Source organism: Drosophila nasuta, chromosome 3, assembly GCF_023558535.2.
Source record: "Drosophila nasuta strain 15112-1781.00 chromosome 3, ASM2355853v1, whole genome shotgun sequence".
Lineage (NCBI taxonomy): Eukaryota > Metazoa > Arthropoda > Insecta > Diptera > Drosophilidae > Drosophila > Drosophila nasuta.
This window is the reverse complement of record NC_083457.1, coordinates 39,449,793-39,476,543: the sequence shown is the minus strand read 5'-3', so window position 1 is coordinate 39,476,543 and position 26,751 is coordinate 39,449,793. Positions and strand designations below refer to the sequence as shown.

Here is a 26,751-nt window from a genome sequence, read left to right as displayed (position 1 = left end):
TATTGTAAATGATTTTATTATTTATTTGGCGAATTAATTTCCATGGCTCGCACATTGCAGCCAGCCAAAAGCATACAGCATGCAGCATGTGGCATGTTGGCCACAATGTGAAATATTCCATATAAATATTTATGTTTTAATTAAAAAGGCCACAAGGAAATTGAAAATTACATAAATTTTCGACCATTTCATTTGTAACGCATTTTCTGCTGGTGCTGCAAGTGGCACGTTTGCAACATTTGCCAGGAAATTGTGGCATTTATTTCGATTTTATAGGGTGCAATTTATGAATGTCATTAATCCAAATTTAGTTGTATAATTGAGTGTAATTTACGATGCATTTTTTTATGACATTTATTGCTAGAAATGTGTGTTTCAATAATTTTGTAAAGTGCTTATTGAAAGAAGTGGACAGAAAAGCACAAAGTAGAAAAAAGATTAAATTAAATTTAGAGTAAAAATAAAATAAACATGATACAATAGATATAAGAGCTTATTATGCCTTATAATAAAAGTACTTAAGGAAGCAGAAATGTGCAAAATATTAAATGATTATTAAGTGCATAAAAAGGTAGAAATAAATAACATTAAAGGTTTAATAAATAAAAAATTAATTGATATATATTTATTTTACTTACTTTAGTAAGTATTATTAAAAATATTAAATTAAAATATGATTAAAAATTAAATAGAAATGTTAACATTAACACTAACGTTAAGCTAAAAAGTTTTTAATATAATGATGATTTAAGCAAAATATAGATTTACATTTAGTTAACCAAATAATATTCAACAAAAGAATATATAAAATTAACTAAAAAGCATAGATTTACTATAAAAATGATTGTCAAAAATATTCCAAGAAATCGTATGTCTCATAATATCTATAATACAAATATATAATAAACTGTTATTATATTTAAAATGAAATTATTGAATATATTCTTAGGAAAAAATAAATAAGCCAAAGGCAAACTATAAATTCTTCTGCATTGTTATGCAACTGCCTAAACGCTTTATCTGATACGAAAATTTACTTATAAATGAGCCGGCTAATTGGTTCACAGTTATCTGGTGGATTAATCCAAGCGCGATCATATTTCAGCATAACACAATTTTTATGGGCCACTCAACGATGACCTTCATCTGTTTTTTGGTCGCAGTCAGTTTGTCACAGCGCACTAAATAAACCCTAAATTGGGACAGACTTGGGACTCCAATTCCAGATTGCTACCTTCTTCTCAACTCGTTGATGTTGTTGTTGTCGTGGTTGCTGTGGCAGTTGCAAACTGTCACTGGGTCGCAGTGGCATGGCGAAGCATCCGCAACAATTTGCAACGATTTTTGGTGCGCACTGCGACTGGTTTTGCGCAATTTTTACGTGTTCATTATCATACAAATGGAGAGTAGTACTCATATTGAGCAGATGCACAGCCAGCTTGTGCCTGCCTGCCACATGCAGCTCATTCGTGCAACGTAGTTTTTGGACACAAACGAAAGTGAACTTTTTAATGCCGGGCCAGCAGCAGTCAAAGCATTTTTATTTTTATCTGTGATGCTCTGCCTGCGAAACGTGTTCCAATGCAATGGTTGTGGCTCTTTTTTCTTTTTTTCTCTTATTTATCGTCGTTTTTTTTTATGATTTAACATATGTACGTGTTGCTGTCACACACTCACACACATACAGATACACACACACGCACCCAAAACATGCTTATATATTAATTTCATTAATAATAAGTAATTTCACTTTTCATTTCACTCTAAAGAATTCGCCAACTTTCGTCGCGGGTGAAGGCTCCCCCAAAAAATGAAATGAAAGAAAGAGAGAGAAAAAAATAAAAACCCCTCCTCATCTTCTTCACTCAGTCAGTTCCAGGTGTCAGTGAGGCCAAATGATGAGGCTTTGCAGAAATCGATGGGTAAATTAATTGCTATGCCAAACAATATCACGTATGCGTATACGTAATTTTTTTATTATTGACTGTTAATTACATGCAATTTGGCAGCAGTTGCTGATGTTGTCGTTGTTGTTGTTTCGCAGTTATTTATTTGCTGGGGCGTCACAAGACAAATGTTACAAGTCGCCGCCAGTTTTTTATTTCTTCTTTTTTCTTTTGGGCGATCGATGTGTGGGCTTTTATCTGATGCCTGCAGATCAGCGCCAAGCATTTTAATTGCTCCCGAAAATTGAGTTATTTTGATTGCAGCCCGTTGACCTTTTTTTGTCGCACTCTCATTGTTGCTGTTTGCAGTTTGGAGTTGTTTGTTTGTTGTTCTTGCACACACACCCAACAAAATGTCAGCGTTTTGGTCTCGCTTCAACCATTTGGGCCTGGCCAAGATCACTTCTGGCTGTGCATGAGTCGTGCATGCCGATGTTTATCGCCTTCATGCGAGTCAGCCTGGCTGCTGTTTTACTGTTTTTAAGCTGGCCAACAAATAAAATTGTGAATTAAAATTGTAGATTGATTTCGTTACGATCAAGCAAAGCGAGCGCATTCTCAGCCCACTCTTGTTGTTTTTTGTTTTTGTTTTTCTCTGTATTTAAGACTCGATTGTAGTTTATATGCTTGTCATTGTCGTTGGAGTCTTGGCAATTGGCTTGGGAAAATTAATCATTAAACTTGCCGCGGGGGACGACAATGCAAATTTACTATTTTTACGGAAATTGGTATTAATTTTGTTCATGGGAGTTTTATAACTAGACGCAGCACACAACGAACTTCAACTGCAACTGCAACTGCAACAGCAACTGCCGCACAGCACCTGTGGCACGGCACGGCACTCAATGAAAATGTAATTACGCCCTCTAATGCCCGAAGAGGCAACAGCCAACAGCCAACAGCAATTTGAGTGTGCGGCAAAACGCATCGGCAACATTAAGCACATCAAGTGGCAACTGCAGGTCTCTGCCCCTGACACTGTGGCAGCCATCAACATTAGCAACGCCCTGTGGCTTCTGCCTTGGCCTTAGCCGCTGCCCCCTTGCCCCTTACCTCTTGCAAGTCGCAGCCACGAATGATGTCCATTTGATTGATTACACATGCGCCGCGTGGGCCGCTGTTAATTTTAATGTTGATACTCTTGTTGTTGCACACTTACTTTTATCTCAGCAATAGCAAAGTTGCATAAACCCTATTCAAATTCCACAAAAAAATTGATTATATTTGCATTCTTTTTTTATGTTTTAGTCATTGTAAAATTTCAAAACATTGACAAATGTTTATCAGGTATTTAAAGCTATTTTTTTAACTTCTTCGTGTCTGGAGGATAGGTAATCAGTAGAAGAGTAAAGGATAATAGAGTCACAAATTTAAAAAGCATCTTAGTGTGTGAACTAAAAGTGTTTGACTCAAACTAGAATTATAATTTAAATAGGAAAATTTCGTTATATAATAAAATTGGACTATAACGAAAAAATGTATATTTTTATACCCGCTACCCATAGGGTATAAGGGTATTATAACTTTGTGCCGGCAGGAAATGTATGTAACAGGTAGAAGGAGGCATCTCCGACCCTATAAAGTATATATATTCTTGATCAGCGTCAGCAGCCGAGACGATATAGCCATGTCCGTCTGTCCGTCTGTGTGTCTGTGTGTCTGTCCGTCTGTCCGTATGAAACACTGGATCTCAGAAACTATAAAAGATAGAGCTATAATTTTTTTCGATTTTTTTGATTTGCGGGGGCGGAAGTGGGCGTGGCAAAAATTTGAAACAAACTTGATCTGTTCTTATAGCTCTATCTCTTATAGTCTCTGAGATCCAGTGTTTCATACGGACGGACGGACAAACGGACAGACGGACAGACGGACATGGCTATATCGTCTCTGCTGTTGACGCTGATCAAGAATATATATACTTTATAGGGTCGGAGATGCCTCCTTCTACCTGTTACATACATTTCCTGTCGGCACAAAGTTATAATACCCTTCTACCCTATGGGTAGCGGGTATAAATACACTCTTAAATTAAAAAAAATGATCATCGTTTGTCTTCGATGAGCATTTTTCGAGCCTTTATTTAAGAATTTACCGATCCTGAACACACATATCGCTTCGAGTACAATAAGTTTTGTTGCTGTTGATCGAGTCAGAATTGCGTTGATAATTTGATATATTTTTCACTGGTATATGGTATATTTGAAATATGTTGGTATATCAATAATAATAATAACATTGATTGACAAATTAAAAAATTGACAAATGTTAGTCAAGTCTTTAATCCAGGTGAACAGATATAATTAGTATAATATATTAATATTATTATTTTGAACGGTAGAATCTCTCCACGTCCGGATTCGGTTTATACACTATCAAGAAAAGTGCAAAGGATAATAGTGTTCCGAGTTTAAGAAGCATCTTAGCTGTATCCAGTTGTTGTGTTGTTTTATGAAAAACAATTCAACTCAAGCTTAAATTTTAACTTAAATAGCAAACTTCGTTATATTATATAAATGTATATCGAAATTGAACCATGGATGTTCCGAGACAGAACTAATCAAATTAGAGTATATCGAAATAATTATTATTGTGAACTTCAGGAAATTAATATTTCACACCATTGCATTATCGGATTATATAATCGAAAGATTCCTAAACGTACTGACATTAAAATACACTCTTTAATCATAAATAATGATAAACTTTTGTATTCGATGAGACTCTGGTCTGAAACTTCCCACAAAATGTTTCGTTTATAGTAAGTTTTGTGGTAAAAACACGCTAATTGTCGGTCAAAAATTGCTTTATTTGACATTAAGTAAGGTTCACCTATGGTATTTTAGTTATAAAAACATTGAATATATTTGCATTCTTTTTTATTTCATAGTAATTTTAAAATAGAAAATCTTAAATGTTTATCGCTTTACACCGATTTATCAAACGAAGTTATCATTTTTTTAGATGTTGAATAAGGTCCCGGTAGTTCGGATCTTTCGGATCAAAAACAATGGATATCATCAGAAGGGCAAAGGATAATAGAGTTCCTAGCTTAAGAAGCATCTTAGTGGTTATGTGTCTTATTTAAAACTGTTCGATTAATCTTAAATTTTATTTTAAATAGGAAATTTTCGTTATATAATAAAATCTTAAAACGAAATTAAACCATGGATGTTTGGAGACAGAACTAATCAAATTAGAGTATAACGAAAAAATATTATTTTGTACTCTAAGAAATTGATAATTCACACCATTAGATTATCGGATTATATTATCGAAATATTCCTAAACGTACTGACATTAAAATACACACTTTAATCATAAATAATCGGTCAAAAATTGCTTTAGTTGACATTAAGTAATGTTAATCTGTGGTATTTTAGCAATAAAAACATTGATTATATTTCCATTCTTTTTTTAGATTTTATGGTAATTTTAAAAATAAGAAATGTAAGTGTTTATCACGACTTTACGCCGATTTATCAAACGTAATTATCATTTTTTAGATGTTGAATGAAGTCCTGGTAGTTCCGATCATACGGATCGTACCGATCAATATCAATGGCTATCAGCAGAAGGGCAAAGGATAATAGAGTTCCGAGCTTAAGAAGCATCTTAGTGGTTATGTGTCTTATTTAAAACTGTTCGACTAAATCTTAAATTTTAATTTAAATATGAAATCTTCGTTATATAATAAAATTTTACAACGAAATTAAACCATGGATGTTTGGAGACGGAACAATGCAAATTATAGTATCTGAAAATATTTACTTACAAAGGGTAATTAGTTATTTTTATATAATATAAAAGTTAATTCTGTGTATCCTCAAATGTTTAAATGTTCTTCGGCTTCATTCTTCGCCTGAACAGAGATTCTTATTGTTTATCATGCTTAATAATATCAGCGAAAGTTTTTCTTTGTAACCCTCGTGTCAGGATATAGTAAGAAACAATTCTGCCTTGCCATTTATAAAGTAATTTATAAAGCAATTTAATAAGGCTTTGGAAATATTGTTAAGACTATTTAAATCATTCCTTAATTAGGTTTATTCTTTAATTAGCCAAATTAAATGCGATAACAATGTAATACGACAAATTAAAAGTATAAATATTTAGTTTTGCTTCGAAATGATGGTCAAAGATTGAAGCATTCCTAAATTAATATATTTCCTTAAACAGTTTTAAATTTAAGAGGTAACTAACTTTTAATACGTAATAACAATATTTCAAATGACTTTACATTGCGCAATGTGCTTGCAGTTGCTCTGACACAACAAAGAAACACTTTCGCTTTGCTGACAAATTATTCTAAGTGGAATTCTCATCACACTGTCTGTTGTCTGCCACAGCGATTACCTCAACAGCAACAACATTAAGAGGCATCATACATAGTAGCTGGCATCATCAGCCGCAGTGTTGTTGTTGTTGTAGTTGTTGGCAACGGTTTAGGCCAAGACAAACGTTGAATTTTCGCTTTCTATGCCAAAAGTTTGACAGCGGGTGGCTGAAATGTTGCACGTTTGACCAAATTTGGGAGCACAACAAGAGTTCGGGTGACCGTTTGCAGCAGCTGGAATGGATGACGACGCCGCCGATGACGATGACGATGACGACAACGAGCTGGGGCTGTTGGTGCTGCTGCTGCTTTGCTTGGCTGCTACTTCTGGGCTGGCAATGTCTTTAAAAATTGTCCCCTCCTCGCTGATCGCCGGTCGCCGGTCTCCGGTCGCTGGTAGCTTCTTGTCGCCGTATGTCATGCGCTTTTATCTTGATGCCGCTGTCGTCGAGAGTCATGCGCCTGCGCCTGGCCTGAGACTGAGCCTGATTTCGCTGTTTAACATAGTTAGCTGGAGTGCGCGAGGGATTTTCACCGCACACAACTTTGGCGCACAATACAGTAGCCATTGCACTGTGCTTACAACTACGTAGGTTGAGGTTGAGGTCAGTGCACCCTGGGAGTCGAAACTGGTACTCATACATACATATACGAATATATGGTCACATACTCACACTCACGCTCACTATTCAAGTCACATGTGATTAAAAGCTAAAATGCAAGACCATCATAAATATCAAATGCGCGACAATTTAGGGTCTGTTGATATATTTTGTTTTTCTTTTGCTTTTTCTCTGCTATTTCTTCCTATCCATTTTCACTTTTGTTTGAATGCTGAGCGACACCTGGCAAACGTTTGTTCAACGTTAAGCTGGGGAGCTAGCTAGCTAGCTAACAGCTCATGAGTCACACAGGCTGTCACCATGCGGCCTCAACAACGAGAAAAAAGTATAGCCCAAGCCCCACAAAAGTGCATCATAAATTATGTTTTGGCTTTGGCAACAAAAATAACAAAAAAAAACCTTTTTTTCTAACCATTTTCATTTGCTAAAGTAGTCACACGGTCAATTGGCCTGGGTCGAAGACGGCAACCAGGGACAGGGACAGAGACAGAGACAGACGGATGGATGGACGCAGCACATTTGTCGCCGCACCAAAGCGAAATCGAAATCGAAATTGAAATCCTGGTTGCAGTCTGCTGACTCCAACTTCAAACTCCAACTCCAACTGCAACTCCAATTCCAATTCCAATTCCAGCTTCAGTGCAAGTTGCAGCCGCACTTTGGTCACGAATGTCGGTCAAACGTGTTTTTCGCTATTTTACAACTTTAAATATGCCAACAATGGCCAAAGCCGTAGTCGAAGCCGGGGCTGGGGGCAACCGCCAATCCCGCCATCGGTTTTGGAATCGTCGCACTTTGGATACTTAATTTGTGCGCATATTTTTGCAGGGATTATCGTTGTCACAGCCAGACGACGACGACAACGACAACGACGACGACTCTTTGACTGCCACTGCAATTCGATGCGGTCGCAACTTTGGCCACATGTGAATTCTAATTTACAGATTTTCCTTATGAGATTAACGCAAATTTTCTATTGACCATCATGGGGGAAAGTGCTTGAACACTAAAATCTTGGGTTAATATGGCATTAGCTTTGCCAAATTGTAAAATTGTCACTATAAATTTAATTATTTACGATCACATTTCAACACTGCACAAAGTTTTTCTACAACAAAAAAATGATCGACAAATTTTTGTTTTATTTCATTTTATTATCACTTGAAACGTAAACTATTATTATGCTTTTTTACGACAATGACCATTAATAAGTACTTCGTCTTGTTTACAACCTTTTGCTTTCGTGCCATAAATACAAAAAATACAACGCTTTGTAATTTGTGCCTGTTGCTGGCACATGAATATTAATGAAAGGATCAACAATAGTCGCAACCAGAGCTTAGTCATCTTCGCTCTAATCAAATCTTACTACTGAAATTATTTTGTGTTGTTTTTATTCATTTAACTAAAACTCAACTGCAAAAATTCAACTCCTATACTTAACAAGCACCTTGACTAACATAATTATAGAGAATAATAGAAATATTGCCTTTATCTGTATAAGAACTTTAAGAAAGTTATTCTACAACAAAAAAATGATCGACAAATTTTGTGTTTATTTTTTAATTTTATTGTCACTTCAAACGAAAACTCTTATTATGCTTTTTTACGACAACGAGCTCTAACAAGTATTTCGTCTTGTTTACAACGTTTTGCTCCCCTGCCATAAATACAAAAAGGACAACCTGAGCCAACTTGTGGCTTTTGCTGGCACATGAATATTAATAAAAAGATCACCAACAGTCGCAACCAGAGCTTAGTCATCTTCGCTCTAATCAAATCTTACTACTGAAATTATTTTGTACTGTATTTATTTCAACCGCAAAACTTCAACTTCTATACTCAACAAGCACCTTGACTAACATAATTATAAAGAATAATAGAATTAGTGCTTATATCTGTAAAAAAATGATCGACAAATTTTTTTTTTATTATTTTATTGTCAATTTTTCTTATGCTATTTTACGACATCGACCATTAATAAGTACTTCGAATGGTTTACAACGTTTTGCTTCCGTGCCATTAATACAAAAAAGACAACGCGTGTTAACTTGTGGCTTTTGCTGGCACATGAATATTAATGAAAGGATCAACAATAGTCGCAACCAGAGTTTAGTCATCTTCGCTTTAAACAAATCTTACTACTGGAATTAGTTTGTAATGTATTTATTTATTTAACTAAAATTTAAGTGCAAAACTTCAACTCTCATACTCAACCAGCACCTTGACTAACATAATTATAGAGATCTTTTTGGATTTTGAAGCTTGAACCCATGTATAATCATTGAAATATCCGAATAATAAAATTAATCAAATTAAAAATATATATATTTTCGAATAAAAATATATACAAAATATACCGAATTACTATACCATAAAATACTAAAAATATACCGAAGGTTATATTTGGTATATTGATATAGTAATACAATCAAAATATACCATAGATTGCGAAATATACCAGATTCTCAGATGTGACCATACAAAAGTATTTCATATATATAACTTCTACAATTTTTATCCGATCGCAACTGTTTTCAGAATTAATAAACAGTGATGAATCCTTCTGCCTTTTCAAAAATGTATAATGCCTATCTACCCTCTAGGTAGCGGATATAAAAACAGCGCTTTAGAACTATCATACTTTATCAATTCTATATTTATTTCCATATCATTTAAAATACGTCTGCATTATTTCTTCAAGTGATCACTGTTTAGTTATACTATAGATCAAGCAATACCCTAAATAAATAATTTTTCGACAAATGAATAATGAAGTTTCTATATTGATTTTGGTGTCAAACAGTACAGTATAACATACAATCTTTCAAATGTTCAACCCTTGACAAATTTTAACGTAATCAGCAATTTTTCCATTTTACGTTAATTTGCTTCGCCATTTATTATTCTTACTCAATATATGTTAAACTTTCATAAGTTGACCAATTATAAAAACTATTGTAGACAATGACAATTAATCTAAATTTAGCGAATTTCTTTTGGCTATCAATGAAATCTTTTTTCGAATTAAGTTTTTTCCCCCATAAACTGCATTTGGCATTTGCTGCGCTCTTTGGTGGTTAATGGAACTCAGTTGGTGGCCCAGTTTTGGGGCACCTTTTGGGCTGGGAAAGCCGGGACTGGGAGAGCTGATGAAATCAGTAAAGCATTTAGCCCACTAACAAATTTCTCACATAATTCACAAAACGTCGAATCGTAATACGGAAGCCGTATTTGCAAATTTCACTCGCTGATAAGTTGGCAAAGTAAATTTGCAGCACTTTGGCCAGTCAAATTTGAATTTCATGTCCCTTTTATCGGTGCGACTATCTCCCAACTCAGCCTAGAAGTGGGCATTGTTTTTTTGTTGTTGTTGTTGTTCGAGTTGCAGTCAAAGTTGTTGTTGACCAATTTGGCTGCTGCTAATAACGGTGCTTGGGGGGTATTACCTTATTGGGCGGTCGGTTCATTGGATTGATGTGCCAGCGAATAGCCATTTTTTCGGCTACCGCAAAGTTATAAAATATCGAAAATTATGCGCTTCGACTACCGTTGCTGTCGGTTGTCATCAAAAGCGGCGCCGCAAAACTCAATGTAGCTGAGACTGAGGCTGAGACTGGGGCTAAGACTGGGGCTGAGACTGAGGCTGACTCTAGCTGTAGTTGTGGCTGTGGCACTTAACACCTTTTTGACACACAGCCAACGACGTCAAATGCAAATGAAGATAAATCGCTGCCTCTGATCTTTTTAGCACCTTTTTGCATATATTGCAGCCAACTCTGGCAACAGGCAAACTTGCACCACACGGCGGCAAGCGGCATGCGGCATGTGGCAGGCAACGTGCTGCACTCGCTGGTGACAGCCACAAACATGCAACATTTTGTCGCCAGTTGTACAACTGCAAAGCTTGACTCTTGCTGTTGTTTCGGTTGTTGTTGTTGTTGTGGTTGTTGTTGCCTACCGTTTGCCGATTGTGCCCAGCCCCGAATTGGCCACAATTGTACTACGATTGCAGCCTGTTTCACTCTGCGAGTGGATGCAATAATAATTTCCTATGATGTTTGTGACAGCCATATCATAATCCAACAGATTTATATGAAATTCGTTAAATTGTTTATACTTTATCTCGAATTGTTTACATGTTAGTTATGCCCATGTGTTACAACACTTATCCGTCTGTCAAAGCGAATCATTTGTTTGCATTACTTTAAATATTATTTGTAAAACATTTGCATCTTTACTGAAAGCATAGCAAACAAGTTAATGGATTAACTAGGGATCTGTAATTTAAAAGTCTTGGGTTTTTTTTTGTAGATATGCCCAATTACATTAGCAGGCGATTACGATTTACGATTTGCTATTCTCTTCATTGAAAATTAACGAAAAACACTCTCAATTTATATAGCTGTCTAAACAAAACTTACAGTTTTGTATCAAAATTATTAGGGTAGAATATTCGAAAGATTTAAGATTATCCCGTTAATACGAAATACGATTGCAGAATATGTTATACTAACTTAACATAGTATTAAAATGTGGTCCAGTCCATTCAAAGTTAACCTAAACAAAATTCAACGAAAACTCAGCGCTTTGCCATTCATCAAGAAACTATCAATTTATTTTAACAAAATTAATTATTCATAAATTAACGTAAAGAGAGGACACACAAATAATGTTATGACAATAAGATTTGATTTTTAGGATTTATTTAATAATGGATTTGACGGTTTATTTTAAACTGTAAGCTTTACAGTACGATTTATTTCTTATATTTTAAATATATTATTACGATTATTTTATTCCATTGCATTATATATTGCACTAGCTTAACATTAGTATTAATAATTTTTATTAACAATGAATAAATAACAGAGACTCTCAATATGAACTTCCGATTTTATTTAATATTTTATATACGTAATATTTTATAATCAATTGAACGCTTTAGTCTTTTATAGAGTATCACGATCACATGTTTCACCAGCAACAGTTGGGCCCAAGAGACGAGGAAGCCTGGAACTGAGTGAGTTCCATTGTGTGCTCTGCTTTTCTCCGCCTGCGTCTCACTTTGCATATGAGCTGTGGCACAATCAAAAAATTATCAGCCTGCCACGACTTGTGACCGGGGACGTCATTGTTGTGTCTGTTGGTGTTGTTGTTGGTGCTGGTTGTTGGCTGGTGGTTGCTGGTTGCCAGTTGCCAGGCTGCGGATGAGGAAGTTGTTTGTTGGGCTGTTGTTGTTATTTTATTTTTGTGTTGCGCTGCATTCGTTTGTGTTTGTGTGTTGCATGCTGCCAAACTATCGGAGGGGCAACTATCGGCAGCTTGTCGCGTTTCTTTTTTATTTAAATTACGAAATGTTTTGTCAACAATTTGTCGTGTGATTTATTTAGCGGCCAAAAGCAAGCGGCGACTAATCGGAGGTGCAAGTTATCAGCTGACAGGTGCATAAATTGCGTTTAAAATCGAAAGTTGCCACCGACGCCGTCGCTGCCGCCGCCCGTTTTGTTCAGAATGCGGCATGAAAATGAAAGTGAGCGACGTGCATCCATTAAATGTGTGTCAGTTGGCATCACTCTGAGGCAACTCCCCCACTCCTCTCCCCACTACTCCCCGTGGCAGTGCATTGACATTGCAACTCGCGACTTGCGACTTGCGACTCTTGACTTGCAGCTGTCCATCACAGAACTTTCGATTTCGATTGCGTAGCAGCGTCGCTTTCGCGTTTGTTGAACTGCCACAGATCATGTCCAGCAACAACAATAACAACAACAAAAAACAACATACACATGGGGCACACACATATTTTTCGTGCTGCCAGTCGCGTTTTTGTTGAAGCCTCTGTGAGTGACACACAATTGCGTTTATTTTGTTTTGCTGGCGCGCGCATAGTTTCCGTATTTGGTCAAAGATAATGATGTGAAATGCCTCGCTGCAACATGGACAAACGTCTGCAAAACAATCACCCACTCAAAAATTGTTCGAAGGAAATTTTTGCCAAAGCCTCATGCATGTAAATGAGTGAAAATGTTGCAACTTCATTGCGATTCTGCCCCCTCCACCCAACCTTTGCTTTGCGGAGAAATTTCAAGCGACGCATGCTCAGCTCCAAGTTCATAGCCAAAAGCATTGCCATGGACGCCATGTCAAACATAAACAAATTACAATTGAAAACAATATTGAAATATATACTTGGATTTAGTTAGAAAGCAGCTGGCAACATGGATGAGTTCACTGAGAATGCGGGCGACCTTGAACTGGGCCTCGAGCCGGGCAGCATTCAGAAGCGTCGTCCATATCTCAAGAAGTTCATGCAGCCCGACTCCGATGAGGATGTGCCGGATATGCAGAAGCTCTACAATGTGCAGGAATCGTGGCGCACGCTGCTTGCTTTGCCCACCTGCCAAAAAGTGATGGTCACGTGAGTAAAATAAATAATAATAGTAGAAGATACATATAAGGGATAAATCCACTAAATACAGAAGCAGGATAATATTAAATTCCTCTAAATTTCAATCCCGAAAGAAATTAAACTTACACAGAAAAATAAAGTACATTCTAAAATCAAGAAATTGTATTAAGTCAAAACGAAACCTTTTCAAAATTGAAACCAGAATAGCAATTCTTAAATTAAGCCTATTTTTTACTTTTTAAAGAATTTATTCGAAATGTAAAAAAAAACCAGATAACTTAATTACAAGTCATGATCAAAGATTCGTACATTTAGAATGTACATTAAGTCTTTATATCTGAAACGAGTAAGATAATAAAAGCAATGGCTCTGCATATATTGCACTTTGTAATTTTAATATTTTAATGAAAAAAATTTTGACAAAGAAAAAAACCAGAGTAAAATCTTTGATATGGAAACTTTCTGATTCTAAAATTAGAAACTGTAATTACTGAATTATGATTGATGATTGAAGTATGGTTTCACGCATTTCTTCAAATTTTAATCTTCACTGTTGTTGAGTTTGAAAAGTTCTCAAACTTCAGATTTTTAATATAGTGTTTAAAGAGTTTCAAATTCTCCAATTCAAGCTTTATCATAGTAGTACTAAGGTTGTTATTAATTGTTTTTGCTCTCAGAATTCTTATTCTAATATTCTTAAATTATTTTACTTTACATTATTCCTTTTATGCATCTGAATTTAGGCTGTAGTCCCTTTTTATACCCGCTACCCATAGGGTAGAAGGGTATTATAACTTTGTGCCGGCAGGAAATGTATGTAACAGGTAGAAGGAGGCATCTCCGACCCTATAAAGTATATATATTCTTGATCAGCGTTAACAGCCGAGACGATCTAGCCATGTCCGTCTGTCCGTCTGTGTGTCTGTGTGTCTGTCCGTCCGTCCGTATGAACACCTAGATCTCAGAGACTATAAGAGATAGAGCTATAATTCTTTTTCGACAGCATTTGTTATGTTTGCACGCAGATCAAGTTTGTTTCAAATTTTTGCCACGCCCACTTACGCCCCCGAAAATCAAAAAAATCTAATAACAAGCGTAATTTTAAAGTTAGAGTCGCGAATTTTGGTGTATATAATAATAACTATAGTAGTTATGATTCCTGAAAATTTGGTTGCGATCAGATGAAAATTGTCGCAGTTATTAAAGAAATACTTTTGTATGGGCAAACACGTCTACTTACTAGGGTTGTTGCTTTAGATGACAATCTGGTATATTGTGCCGTCTATGGTATATTTTGAATGCGGTACTATATCAATATACCAAATATACTATTTGGTATATTTTTAGTATTTTTGCAGTATATTCGGTATATTTTGAGAAAATTATCGCAAAATATATTTTTTTTATTCAAAATGGGTAGCGGGTATCTCACAGTCGAGTGCACTCGACTGTAGCTTTCTTACTTGTTTAATTCAAAAAACTTTAATTTGTAAAAATATCCTTATATATATACATATGTATATATTTACACTATTACAGTGAAGCTGTGCAGAAAACCCTCAAGATCCAAGTAGGGCTCAATGTCACTCAGGAATTTCCCTGGAAGCAGCTGCAGTACAAGGAACTGCGCGATGTACTCTTCGAAGAGCTCGAGAATTCCGCCGATCTAGTGAAGTTGTTCAAGGGTTTCAATCCCGAAAACTATGTGCTCATGGGCTATTGCCCCACACTCACCGAGTCCGACGAGGATCCGCCCGAGGGTGATCCCTTCATCTTCTACGTGAGCAGTCGCGACACCAAACTCGCGATGGGTATCATCCAGAACATGGAAGCCTTCGAACGTTGGCGCATGCAGCGACGTCTGCGCAAGAAGCCACGCAGCTGGGTCAGCATGGGCACCGAGCACGAAATGACCATTCTAGTGGAGCACATACGTGAAGCACCAGTCGATGTGGAGATTCAGAGTGTATATCCCATTCAGCAGCCCAAGCACATTACATTCCAACGACGCTTGGCTCGCGATGTTCGAGATGGAGTCATCGAGCTGCTGCCCAATGAAAACGTCAAGTACGATAACATCATCAGACGTCGCATTGCGGTTGGGGTGCAAGTGGCTCCGGCTCGCATCAGCCAGGAGCAGCAGACTAATCCCACATTTCCCTCGAACGCCTGGTCTCAGTATCTCTACGAGCTGGACGATGCAGGTGAGTCACAAGTGATAATATATCAAGCGACTTTCTTGCTGCTCCTCTTTTTTTGGTAGCCTAAATAAAGAAAGTAAGAAAACTGTAGCGAAGATTTAACTGCAATAGGCCCTTCGCTTTTTAAGATATTCCAGTTTGGAATTAGTTTTTCGATTTCCACAAACTTAATAAATACTTTTTCACTTGTATAAAAGGAAAGTGACTATTAAAAAAACAAAAAAAAAAAAATATCCGACGCAATTATTAATATGATGTTGGATACCAAAAAAACTTCTTTCTTGCTTAAATCGTTATCCTTTTCCAACTCTACTCCAATATTTTACTATCTCCCTACTTCCCTTGTTTAAATACTTTCTTTTATTTGACCCCATCAAGACCTCGAACTTGATGAATCTGAAGTAGAGGAGGAGCAGGCGGGAGCCGTTCGCAGCAGACCCGTCACACCTGTTGTGGAGGCTCCCAAGCCACCGCCCGAGATGTCCGATCAGGTAAATCTGCTGCTGGAGACTCTCGACTTCAATCAAATCGACAGCTATCGGTGGGTTGGCTACAGGAATTCCTAACTTAACCTTAAAACTTCCTTTGACTACTTTTCAGCAATGACTATCAGCTGATATCGACCAAGCAGGTGGTGCACTACTCCAATCCGTATCTGCAGGAGTTTATGTGCTTTGCCAACATCTCGAAGAGCGACAAACGCTATGTGGCCAGTATCGATTGGTATCCTTCAATGTCTGGCCTGCTGGCCGTCTCCTATGGCTTCAGTACTCCCAGCACCACGGATCTGGCCACAAACAATGTAAACTTTGTGCAGCGTGCGGTGCTCGAACCGAATCCTGTGCTGCTCTGGAGCTTCTCCGACAATTTGAATTATAAACTGGAGTTTGAAGCGCCTTTTGAGGTGACCAAACTGTCGTTTTGTCCTTTTAATGGCGATATCTTGCTGGGCGGCTGTCAGAATGGTTTACTGATTGTCTGGGATCTGCAGGGACGTTGCGAACACCTCGATGAGGAGGAGTTCCTAACCCCAGAGCAAGCCAAGTATCGTGCCATGATTGGTGAGTATCTCAACTGGACGCTGGACATCAACGAGGATGTTGTTGTACCCCCAGCAATTATATCACCGCTGGAGAGTTCACCTACGGGAGCGATCACTGGCATCTATTGGCTGAGCAAGCACTTTTATTTGAATAACTTTGGCAAAGTATTCACCGATCCCGATAAGCGCAATCATCACAAATTCTTCATTACTTGCGCCTTTGATGGCACCGTCAGTTTCTGGAATCTTGATGGAGAAGTCTCCAAGAAGGAGCAACAGCAACGTGCCAAAAACTTGCCCAAGGAGCTTACACAAAACGAATCTGCGATGAAGAACAAAACAATCAAACCCATTTATAGTTTGTCCTACAACGAACCTTTGACTGGCATCGTAGCCGACACTTCAGTGTTCTCCGTTCAAACGCCTTCTCCCAAGGTCATTTACTCCTCGCCTGCCAATTATCCCATCAATGTAGTGGCCAAAAATCCGCCCGAGTTGCGTCAATCGCTCATTCTCTCCACCTACTACGGTCACATTGTGCGCGTCGAGTGGCAGGGAATGTACAGTGAAGCAGGTGCCAAGGAGCAGGTGAACAGCTCCATCAACTTTGCCATGGTCCACGATGGTCCTGTTGTGGCGGTCAGCAAGAATCCCTTTTATCCGGAGTTGTTTGCTTCCATTGGTCGCACTGTGTTTGCTCTGTGGAAGGAGGATTATCCTCACTCGGCCATCATTTGGCGCAAGCGTCCTTGCGATCTCACTGCTGTTGCTTGGAGTGAAACGCGGCCAGCTGTCTTGTACATTACTCGCAATGATGGCATTTTGGAAGCGTGGGATATTTTGGGTAAGTGAATGTAGCATATATTTGTTATATCTCTTAAGTTTACTTATTACCATCGTGACAAAACTTTTTGTTAAATTCTATTCAGCTTGAACCGCAGCTTTGCTCTGACTTAACTTAAAAGCCATCTTTGGTGTATTAAAAAATTAATTTGTATATTATTTCTTACAAGTTGGTTCATGTCCTAGATGAATTAAATTACAATATTATTGTGATGGTTTGTTATTCAACATAAAAACCTAGTTTCTTTCAGAATTTTCGATTAGTTAGTTAGACAAGATAATAATAATAACTTTCTATATAGAAATTGCTTGTTGAAAAAATATTGTATATCACAAAAAACAAAAATTTCATAACATCAGGTAGTAAATTTGTATGTTATTTAAGAATTAGTTGGCTGCATAGTCTTCAGCTGAATTTTGTGTAAAGTGAAAACCTAGAGTATTGTCGGGTTAATACAATATTAATATTGACCGGTATCTAATAAGGAAGTTTTCAGTTTTTTATTTTGTGTATTAAGTAATTTAGATTAACTCTTGTCAAAGATAATTAATCTTCTTCTCGCTAGATCGCGATGATGACGCTGTGTTGACCGAAGTGCTGGGAGGCGGCATCATCACAGCAGTAACAGAGCATCGTCCTTCACTTCCGCACAAGATTCTCGGCATTGGTGACTACAACAGCAGCATTCGCATGGTGAAGCTGCCCCACAGCTTCGATGTACCGCTAGACAACGAATTGGCCGTAAGTTGAAGTACTTAATATATATCTTCTATTGATATCACGTATCTTCTCATAGAAATTGATGAAATATGTACTGAGGCAAATCAGCCGCAAGATGAGCATTCAGGCCTGGGAGCAAAAGTATTACGAATTGAACAAGGACATCATTGAAGCAAAACGTGAGGCAGAGGAAGAAGCACGCAAGGAATTGGAGCGTTTGGAGCGAGAGCAGCAGAATCCCAGAAAGCGTGCGTCAGAGAATGATGAGGAAGGCGGGTGAGATGAGAAGTAGAACATTTCGACAGCTTCCGTTCCTAATCTTCACTTGCAGCACCAAAGGTGCCAAAGGAGGCCTCGGCAATGTGCCGTACAACGAACGTATGGCCAAAAAGTTTGATGAACTGAATCTGAACCGCATGATGACCATTTTAATGTCTCGCAAGCAAATGGATCCCGAGAAACTGGCACGTGAAACGGCGCTAGAAAAGGAACGACTTAGCTATGAGACCGCCAAGAAGGAATCGTACGCTCGGCTCCTGGAAACCGTCGATGAGGATGTTGCCACCATACGCTCTCGCATTCTGCCCGTCGAGATTTCCGATCAACAACGCAGCGAAATGATTGCAGAGCGGGTGAAGAATGTAATCGCCAATTCCGAGTCCTATGAGAGCATCAGCGAAGATGCTTTTGAGCGTCTGAAGAACTTTCCCGAACTCAAGTCGGTGGATTACATTGAGCTACTCGAACGTGGCATTCAACGTCGCCAGCTTCTCGATCAATCGCTGGGCGGCAACACTGATCGTCTTTTGTGGTATAAGGAGAAGCTGCGCGATAATCAAATCTTTGAGTGCGACTTTGGCACCGATCTGCTCTACAATCGACGCCCCTTAGGCCCGTTTCCGAAGGCAACTTCCGAGGAGGAATTGCGCCCCGCATCTGAATCGCAGAGTAGGGTTGAGAAAATTGCTTCTGTTATTGATGAGGATTAATTATAATTTGATTTGTTTATGAAGAACTATAAAAATGATTTAATTGATTTTTTTGCTGGGTTGAGGAATTGTGGAATTTAAATATTACAAAATAATGATACTCGTATTGTTTCGGGGAATTCATATTTTTGCAGGACTTATGAATTTGTTTGAAATGAACACTTCAACTAAAAATCCATTGGCAACAGTATTAATTTATGTCTTAACGAAATTTTTAACAAGAATTAATAACTATTTTTTCATAGAATATTTAATATTTTTCGAAAAACCTTAATCTAAGAGTATACTGTCATTTGTATTTTACTATAATGATAATACTAAAAGTAATATTTTATTTATTTATTATATTGTATATATACAAAATTATTTTTATTATCATAGAAAAACAAACTCCTTTTATTTTTAAGCAATTTATTTCATCTAAATTCAATGAGTGACTGTTCCAATTTGTATTCGATTGATTTTTGAGGAGTTTTATTAAAATTTGTAAACCCTTGAATATAAGATAAAATAGCTAACTTGAACGCACAAAAGTTTGATAAATCACCTATTTAAAAATGTTTTTTTACTTAGTCACTTACCAAAATTTTTAAAGTAGTTTATAGAATATTCCTTTTGGTTCTTCAATAATTTAATTAAATTCTTTAAATCGAATTCAATGAAATACTTCCTCTTATAATTATGAATACAACATGCTATTATGATATTTTGGCGGCAGCAATTCATTAGTTTCATTTGATTTGGCCATTGTTTGACTCGGTTTTGGCGATGCCAAAAAATTGGATGCCTTAATTAAGTGTGCATTGAACCACGTCGTGGCATTTCCGCTTTCAGCAGCGGGTTCAAGTTTATGACATTTCTAAGCGAATGAGCGAGTAAATGAAATCATCTCTTTTTCGCGGTCGAGGCGTGTCACAGGTTTAATGAACTTGCCACAGCGAGCCGGACAGAGAGCAATGTCGATGTCGGCGTCGATGCAACCGCTGTCGCTTTCCCACGGCACTCAGTCGACTGCGGCTGCGACTGCGAGACTGTGGCATCAGTTGCCCATTGTTGTCATAATGTGATTGAGCTGGGGGAAAATTGATCCAGGGGGAAATGGACAGCGGCAGTTCATCATTTTTGCTGGCCTGTTAATGATATACATTTCGGAAGCAATACAGCTGAACTTTACCATAATTTTGCGACCATTATGATTGGCTTAAGCTACATACATATTCGTATTTGCTGCCGGCCGGCATTTTTTTTCGTTTCTGTGTTGCATCATCATCGTGCAGCATGCGCAACAACTTCATCATCGTTGAGAGGCGACCACCTGTTGTCCTTTAAGCGCAGCTAAGCGATAAACCATAAAAATGATTTCGCTCGCATTTAATGCACTTTTTTTGTAAGTTTTTTTGCAACTCTTCAGTCAGTTGTAGACATATCTTTTTATTATTATTCATTTCTGCAGAGCATTGCGTGCGACTCTCGCTGCAGCAAATGGCAATTGCGATTGCGATGTCGATGTTGATTGCAGCTTTGACTGCAAGTTCATTTTGCACTTTTACATAACAATTCGGACTTTGAATTCGAATTGGCAGATCGATAAATAGTCTGTCTCAAACTTAACGCATCGGCTATATATATATTTCTTTTTTAGATGCACTCACTTTGCAATCGTTTCCCTTTTATTTCCAGCTGTCGATCGTCATTTTGCTCAGATTATCTTAAATAATACAATTTTAATTATTTATTTACTTTATTTTTATCAGCCAGGGTCATTAAATTCAATCAAATGGATATTCATTTATTTTATTGCATTATTTTGATTACAGTGCTTAATTACGCTTCGTAGGATCCCAGTGAAAAAAAAACAGCGCAAGGCGATGCAACTGCAATAAAATAAAATTTTTATTTTTCCCATAACCAACACTTTAATCAATAAGCTGTTAAAACATATTAGGTTAATAGGTTTACGGAAATTAATCCTGGAAGAAAAGTATTTAAGCTTTAAACACATTGTTTAATTGACATGCAGTTAATCAAATTAATTTGCAGCTACTACATTACAATTTCCCAATTTAAGTAGCAGTCCTCATCATCGATTTATCACTTATGTGGTAACCATTTTATTACATCACTGTTCGAATTTTTAAATTCTTCTAAAACGAAATACTTTTTTTTTTCGCTTTTAATCACTTCGTTTCTTTTGCTAGAAGTCAATCAATTAAGCGTCAATCTAAGCTAGTTAGTATATTTTCATTTATATATGTTGGCATATTATTATTTTAATAATTGTTAATTAATATCTCTCATACTTACCAACAGTTACCTTGCAGTTTCTCTTTTTTAGTTAGCGGACTCAATCACTTTCTGAATTACTCAATCAACAAATCAATCGGTAAATCGATAAATTAGTTTTACAAGTAGGTACATTATTATTTATTTATTTGTTTTAAATATTTATGCAAATTTTTCAATAGCTACTTTTGCGTTTTATTGTTTCTCATCCTCAATCGCTTAATCAATCACTCAATCAACAAATCACCTCTTATGTTTATAGCAATTTTATACTCCACATTGTAGTCTGTTGAGCATTGAAACTCGTTTACCTTTTGCCACTACCTACATACAAAATATAAGTTTATAGCGCGTGGTTCAACGAAGGTTGATTTTGGTTAAGCAGTGTAATTTACGATCTTATGCAAAGCGATGCATCCACAGACACAGCCGTGACTTGGCATCAAATTAGGCGAACTGGCCAAATGTTAAGCACACTCGGTGATTTTTCACGCCCGGCGCAATTGCAAGTGCAACATTGTGGCAAGTGTTGCACAGTTGTGACCTGAATATGTCAAAGCTAATTCTAGGAAAGACTATCAGCAAAATATAGTCATTGCATAGATCTTGAGACAAGAGATGGAAATTTAACTGCTTCAACGAAATCTAATTTATTGACAAATATTTCAAACAAGTAATTAAAAAATTTCTTTGGAATTATATCTTGATTGTTAGTAATCTTTATCCATAGCTGTATATTTTCATTCACCTTATTTCAAATAAGTGCGATATGTACAAAATTTATTCCATTTTAAAATTTCATTAAACATCAAAATTATGTAGATATACTGAAATTTTTTATATTATTTCTTTGTTCATTTATTTATTAATGTAATAAAAAGGCAACACATTTAATTTTTTCATTTACTTATTAATGTAATAAAAGGACCACACAGCTTTTAAAATTAAATATGAATTTGTTGTAAGTTATAAAATATTCGTTTATTACTCATTTGTTCAAGCAACTTGTCCGTTCCACGGCGATAAAACAAAAGGAATGGTAGGGAGACCCTTGAGGGAAGAGCGAAAAATTTTGAGTGTTACCAGCTTACGTTTGGTCAATTATCTTTTGTCCCTAGAAAAATAGAATTTGTATTTTCCCATAATAATAATTTAATGCTAATAAAATAAAAAATAAATCAATTCAAATCTTTACAAAAGTGAACTAAAGATTAATAACATTTCTGTCTTAAAATGTATTAAATTAAAAATGAAATAAAATATACATAAACGCAAATTTTTTTCAGAAGTTTGCACTACTTTAAAGCTAATGAATTTTGGAGAACAATCAATTTGACCTAAAGCGACTTCAACTGTTTAGCAATTAAAATAGAAAATAAAAACTTGCAACTAATTAAGCTTTATCTTTGGGCTTCTGCGATCGAATTTAATACGATCGAGCAGCTGCTTGCAGGACTCTCGCTCATTATCGTCAGTTTGACTTGAGTTTGCCAAATGCTCAATAACATTTAGCAGGCTCTGCAGCAAGCTAGTAAATTCACCATCATATTCAAAGAGTCCAGCATCGAATTCTGCTTCAGTTGGTTGCTCAATGAAGCCACAAAAGTTGAGGCACATTTGCCCCAACGTAAAAAGCGAACGCACAAAGGACACGGGCTCAGAGAGCAGACAAAGTTGCACACATTGCTTCACAGTCAATTCGAATCTTCTAATGACATCATCCACCAATTGAGCCTTTTCCACAGCTTGAAGCAAGCGTTGCCAACGTGGTTCCAACACATCTAAGAGCAAATGCTGCTCTACTTGCTTGATGGTTTCATTCATGCGATCGCGCAGCTCCGCAGCAAGTGGATTCCACTTGGATAAGTTGTAGGTGATGCTTTGTAAGTGATGTTGCACGTAACGCAGCAAGAACAGCACGCGTTGCACTAGCTGCAGCTGTTGCAGCGACTCTTCGTGCAACACCAAACTAATCGGCCAATTTGGAGTATAACGCAAAGAGATGCTTTCGTAGCCAGTAATGTTCAAAGGTTCAGGCAGCTGATCCTCCTCGCTGGTCAGCTCATCGCTTGATTTTTCCTGCTGCTCGCGATGCTCCAGCTGAGCAACCACATCGCAATCCATCAGCTGCAGCTGCAACATGTGCTTATAAGGATTCGAGCTGCTCTGCAGTGTCTCCAGCAACAGCTTCTGCAACTTCTCCGGCACCAAACTATCCACAGGACGTTGCAACTGCTCCGCACACTTTTCCAGCAGCGACTCCACAAATTGATTTTGTTGCAACAGCACGTAATCCAAGAGATTGCTCAAATGTTGCTGCAATTGTCCTTGATCCTTGAGTATGTCGAGCAACTTTCGCGCTGGCAACTCGTAGCTGCTGCGTATAAACTCAACATGTGCCTCATCGCCGAAAACATAGCTCAGCGGCATCTGCATCAGTTGCATCTGCACGTTGCACTGACGTAACACATTCAGATACTTGCCGGCCAGAAAGATTTTCTCACTCTGCGGCTCGAGGAAACTGGGCAAACGTTGCAAGTGCAGCTTGTAGCGTTGCTGCCAAAACGCGTGGCAACATTGCTTCGGTGACAACAAAGTGCTGCTCATCGCTGTGGCATGTGTGTCCTCCACAAAAAAGTCGCCACGCACATCGTACAGCACACCCTTCTGTGTCCACAGTTGCACCATCTTCATGTAATAATCCGACACGGCAGTCAGCACTTGCTTCAAAGCGCTGCTCTTAAAATGCTGCTGCTGTTCGTACATCATCGAGAGCAGCGCTGCAATCGAGCACTCGCTGCGCCTAGCGTGGCTGGTCACACTGGCCAACGACTGGAGATTGCTCACCCAAGGACGCAATTGTTTCACCAGCTGCTGCAGATTGAGTTTCTGCTGCTGCAGCTGCGTCTCCAGCGTGGACAACAGTTCAAAGTACGATTGTATGTTGCGATGCAGTGCAACGCCTAAAGTACGATAACAACTCTTCGACATCACCGTGTCCTCGATGAAACTCTGCACATTGATGTAGTATCCAATAAGGGGCAGCAACTCATTGCCCAACGCTCGAAAGGCGCCGCTAAAGTTCTCGTCGATCTTGAAGCGCACCTCATCGATCTGAGCTGTTTTCAGCAGACTGATCATGTCGATCGGTAAGTCGGGTCGTATGTGTGATGCGGGCACACCTGAGAAAGCGTAGATCAAGTCTCTGATGAGCAGCTGCTCCTGCTCCTTGGCTGAGAGTTTGCTCAAGTTCTCTTTGGGCAAGTAATAGCCGCCAACTGTTTCGAATATCCACGATCCAGTCTTCTTCTTGTGATTTGCCTGTGATGAAGCATCGCCTTTATCATCACCTTGCTCCATTATTATCGAGGAACTCTCCCCACTCTTTAGGTCCTCGGCATCAGAATCCATTGCTACTTTTAATTAAATAACTTTTTTTTTCTTTACAAATGTAAACTTAATATTAATATTATCGGCAAAGGTGCGACTTGACACTGTGAGACGTTTCTATTTCAACTTCAAATGGGATTACGGCACAGTCAAAGCATTCTATAAGAAACTGTTTTCCAAAATTTCAGTATTTGTTTAGCAAACTATATATTTTAAATTCCAAAGGACTGATGATTTTGGTAAAATTGAGCCTTTATATATGTATGTTATATGTGTATAAAAAACTGCTATATACAATAAAAATATATATTAATTGAGGAATATTAAATGTTTATAGAAGTAATGCAATTTTTTTGACATTTAGTCTGAATTTATTTATATTTTATAGTTCGAATTATTTATAACATATCTTAAAGTTTTCCGTCTCTTTTAAATTGGTGAAAAGTCGAACATTTTTTATTATTCATTATTGTTGTTCAAACAAAGTATTCTACTGCGGAAATAACTTAAAGTAATGCATCGTCATATTACAGTTTTAACCTCAAGAGGTGAAAAGCTCACGCAATAACAAACAACATGATTTATTTATGCCTTCAGGTCGTTGCTGGCAATCGATAACTTATGAATGAAAATGCCATCACAATTCTCGTTGAACAACATTCAGTTGGGAGTCATAAAAATAACACAATAATAGCACAATATATTCGTAGTATTCATTTGCAAGTGGCAAGTGGCAGGTGGCAAGTAGCACTTACCTGTGGGAGTTACGATTCGCATTTCGTACCGAGCACCGACATCTTTGGGAAACGGGAGGCGACACGCAGCACCATCCACAGGTGTTTTGCATTGGACACCATGCAACAATGCAACGTGCACCTTCGTGATCAGTTTTGGCAAGCGACGAGTGAAAACGTGTTGAGAATTTTTCATAATAATTCCCAAGACGATGGGAAGCAAAACTGAAAAAGCCGCCCAAAATGTGCTGAGGCACTTTCTTCATAAATATATGTATAAACAATATGTACGCGAATATCGTGCAACATCGTATAACAGATAACTAACTATGAGAACACTTTATTTATGTGCTTTGGTCGCGTGAGCGCCTTGTGTTGTTGTTGTTGTTGCTGTTGTTGTTATTGTCTAGTTGTTCTCATTCTGAACAATGCAACGTCAGCGTCGGCGTCGGCAGTGGCGTCGCGGTCACCGTCGACAGCAACATTAGCATAAATAAATAAATAACCGTAATAGCAACGGCAACAGCAGCAGCAACTGCCGAACAACCGAAGCAATAAAATGCATTGGCAACGCGACCAAGTAAATAACAATAACAATGACAACAACAGCAAGAAGTGCCGATAAAGCTTTTGGGCTTCTGTTGCTTTTACTGCTGCTTCCTCCGTCCGCTAAATGCACTTGCACGCTGAGCTTTTGTTTTCGTTCTCTTTCTCACTCTCACCTTTTGGATGGAGTTAAAAAAAAAGTGCGAGCGCGTGCCTAACGCACAGTGGTATAAGTCGCTTAAAAATGCAACGTGTGGAATTTAAACAATTTTCTGTTAATCTAAAAACTTGTTGAAGTTTATTTAAACTTTAATTTACATAAATTATGTTTATTTACATACGAATTTATTTACATCATGCAATTTTATAATTAAATATTAATTCATTTTAGTTATTGTATATTTTATAAGTTTTTGGAATTTTGTTATTAATTATAACACAACACAATTTCAAGAACTTAAAATATTTGATGAGTTGCATACTTTAAATAGCAAACTTCACTTTCTGTACCACTATGCAGAGAATAAACACTTATATTACAAGAACAATACATGGACAGCACTTCTCGCGCCAACAACAATAGCGAAAGCCAGAAGAAGAAGCTTAATCTTCTCTGGCATGCATGTCTTTGTTGTTGTTGCTGCTGCCGCCAATTAAATTGAGTGCAAAGCTCAGTTTCAGTTTCGGC

General features: G+C 37.5%; 2 protein-coding genes and 1 long non-coding RNA gene across 3 annotated transcripts; 2 read left to right on the top strand and 1 right to left on the bottom strand.

The window, feature by feature from the left end:
• Positions 1-5,220: 5,220 nt before the first annotated feature.
• LOC132791529 (uncharacterized) lies at positions 5,221-5,615 on the top strand. The gene is made up of 3 exons (XR_009632908.1): positions 5,221-5,301; positions 5,365-5,393; positions 5,450-5,615. It is a non-coding gene; the product is annotated as an uncharacterized LOC132791529 (long non-coding RNA).
• A 7,508-nt stretch (positions 5,616-13,123) lies between these two features.
• LOC132791469 (dynein axonemal intermediate chain 3) lies at positions 13,124-19,148 on the top strand. Its single transcript, XM_060800399.1, has 7 exons — positions 13,124-13,323; positions 14,854-15,518; positions 15,894-16,056; positions 16,116-17,401; positions 17,967-18,142; positions 18,198-18,397; positions 18,453-19,148. Exons 1-7 carry the CDS (start codon positions 13,124-13,126, stop codon positions 19,108-19,110), a joined length of 3,348 nt encoding a protein of 1,115 aa, XP_060656382.1. The 3' UTR covers positions 19,111-19,148.
• A 3,504-nt stretch (positions 19,149-22,652) lies between these two features.
• Positions 22,653-24,909, bottom strand: LOC132792316 (gamma-tubulin complex component 2 homolog). The gene has a single exon (XM_060801620.1). The coding sequence runs from the start codon at positions 24,802-24,804 to the stop codon at positions 22,783-22,785; it is 2,022 nt and encodes a 673-aa protein (XP_060657603.1). The 5' UTR covers positions 24,805-24,909; the 3' UTR covers positions 22,653-22,782.
• Between the last annotated feature and the right edge of the window lie 1,842 nt (positions 24,910-26,751).

Excerpts from the sequence above, each read along its gene's own strand:
- LOC132791469 (XM_060800399.1), top strand. The coding sequence starts at position 13,124 with ATGGATGAGTTCACTGAGAATGCGGGCGACCTTGAACTGGGCCTCGAG. Across the intron at positions 13,324-14,853 it reads TGCCAAAAAGTGATGGTCAC|TGAAGCTGTGCAGAAAACCC; the intron begins GTGAGTAAAATA and ends ACACTATTACAG. Across the intron at positions 18,143-18,197 it reads CGCTAGACAACGAATTGGCC|AAATTGATGAAATATGTACT; the intron begins GTAAGTTGAAGT and ends ATCTTCTCATAG.
- LOC132792316 (XM_060801620.1), bottom strand. The coding sequence starts at position 24,804 with ATGGATTCTGATGCCGAGGACCTAAAGAGTGGGGAGAGTTCCTCGATA.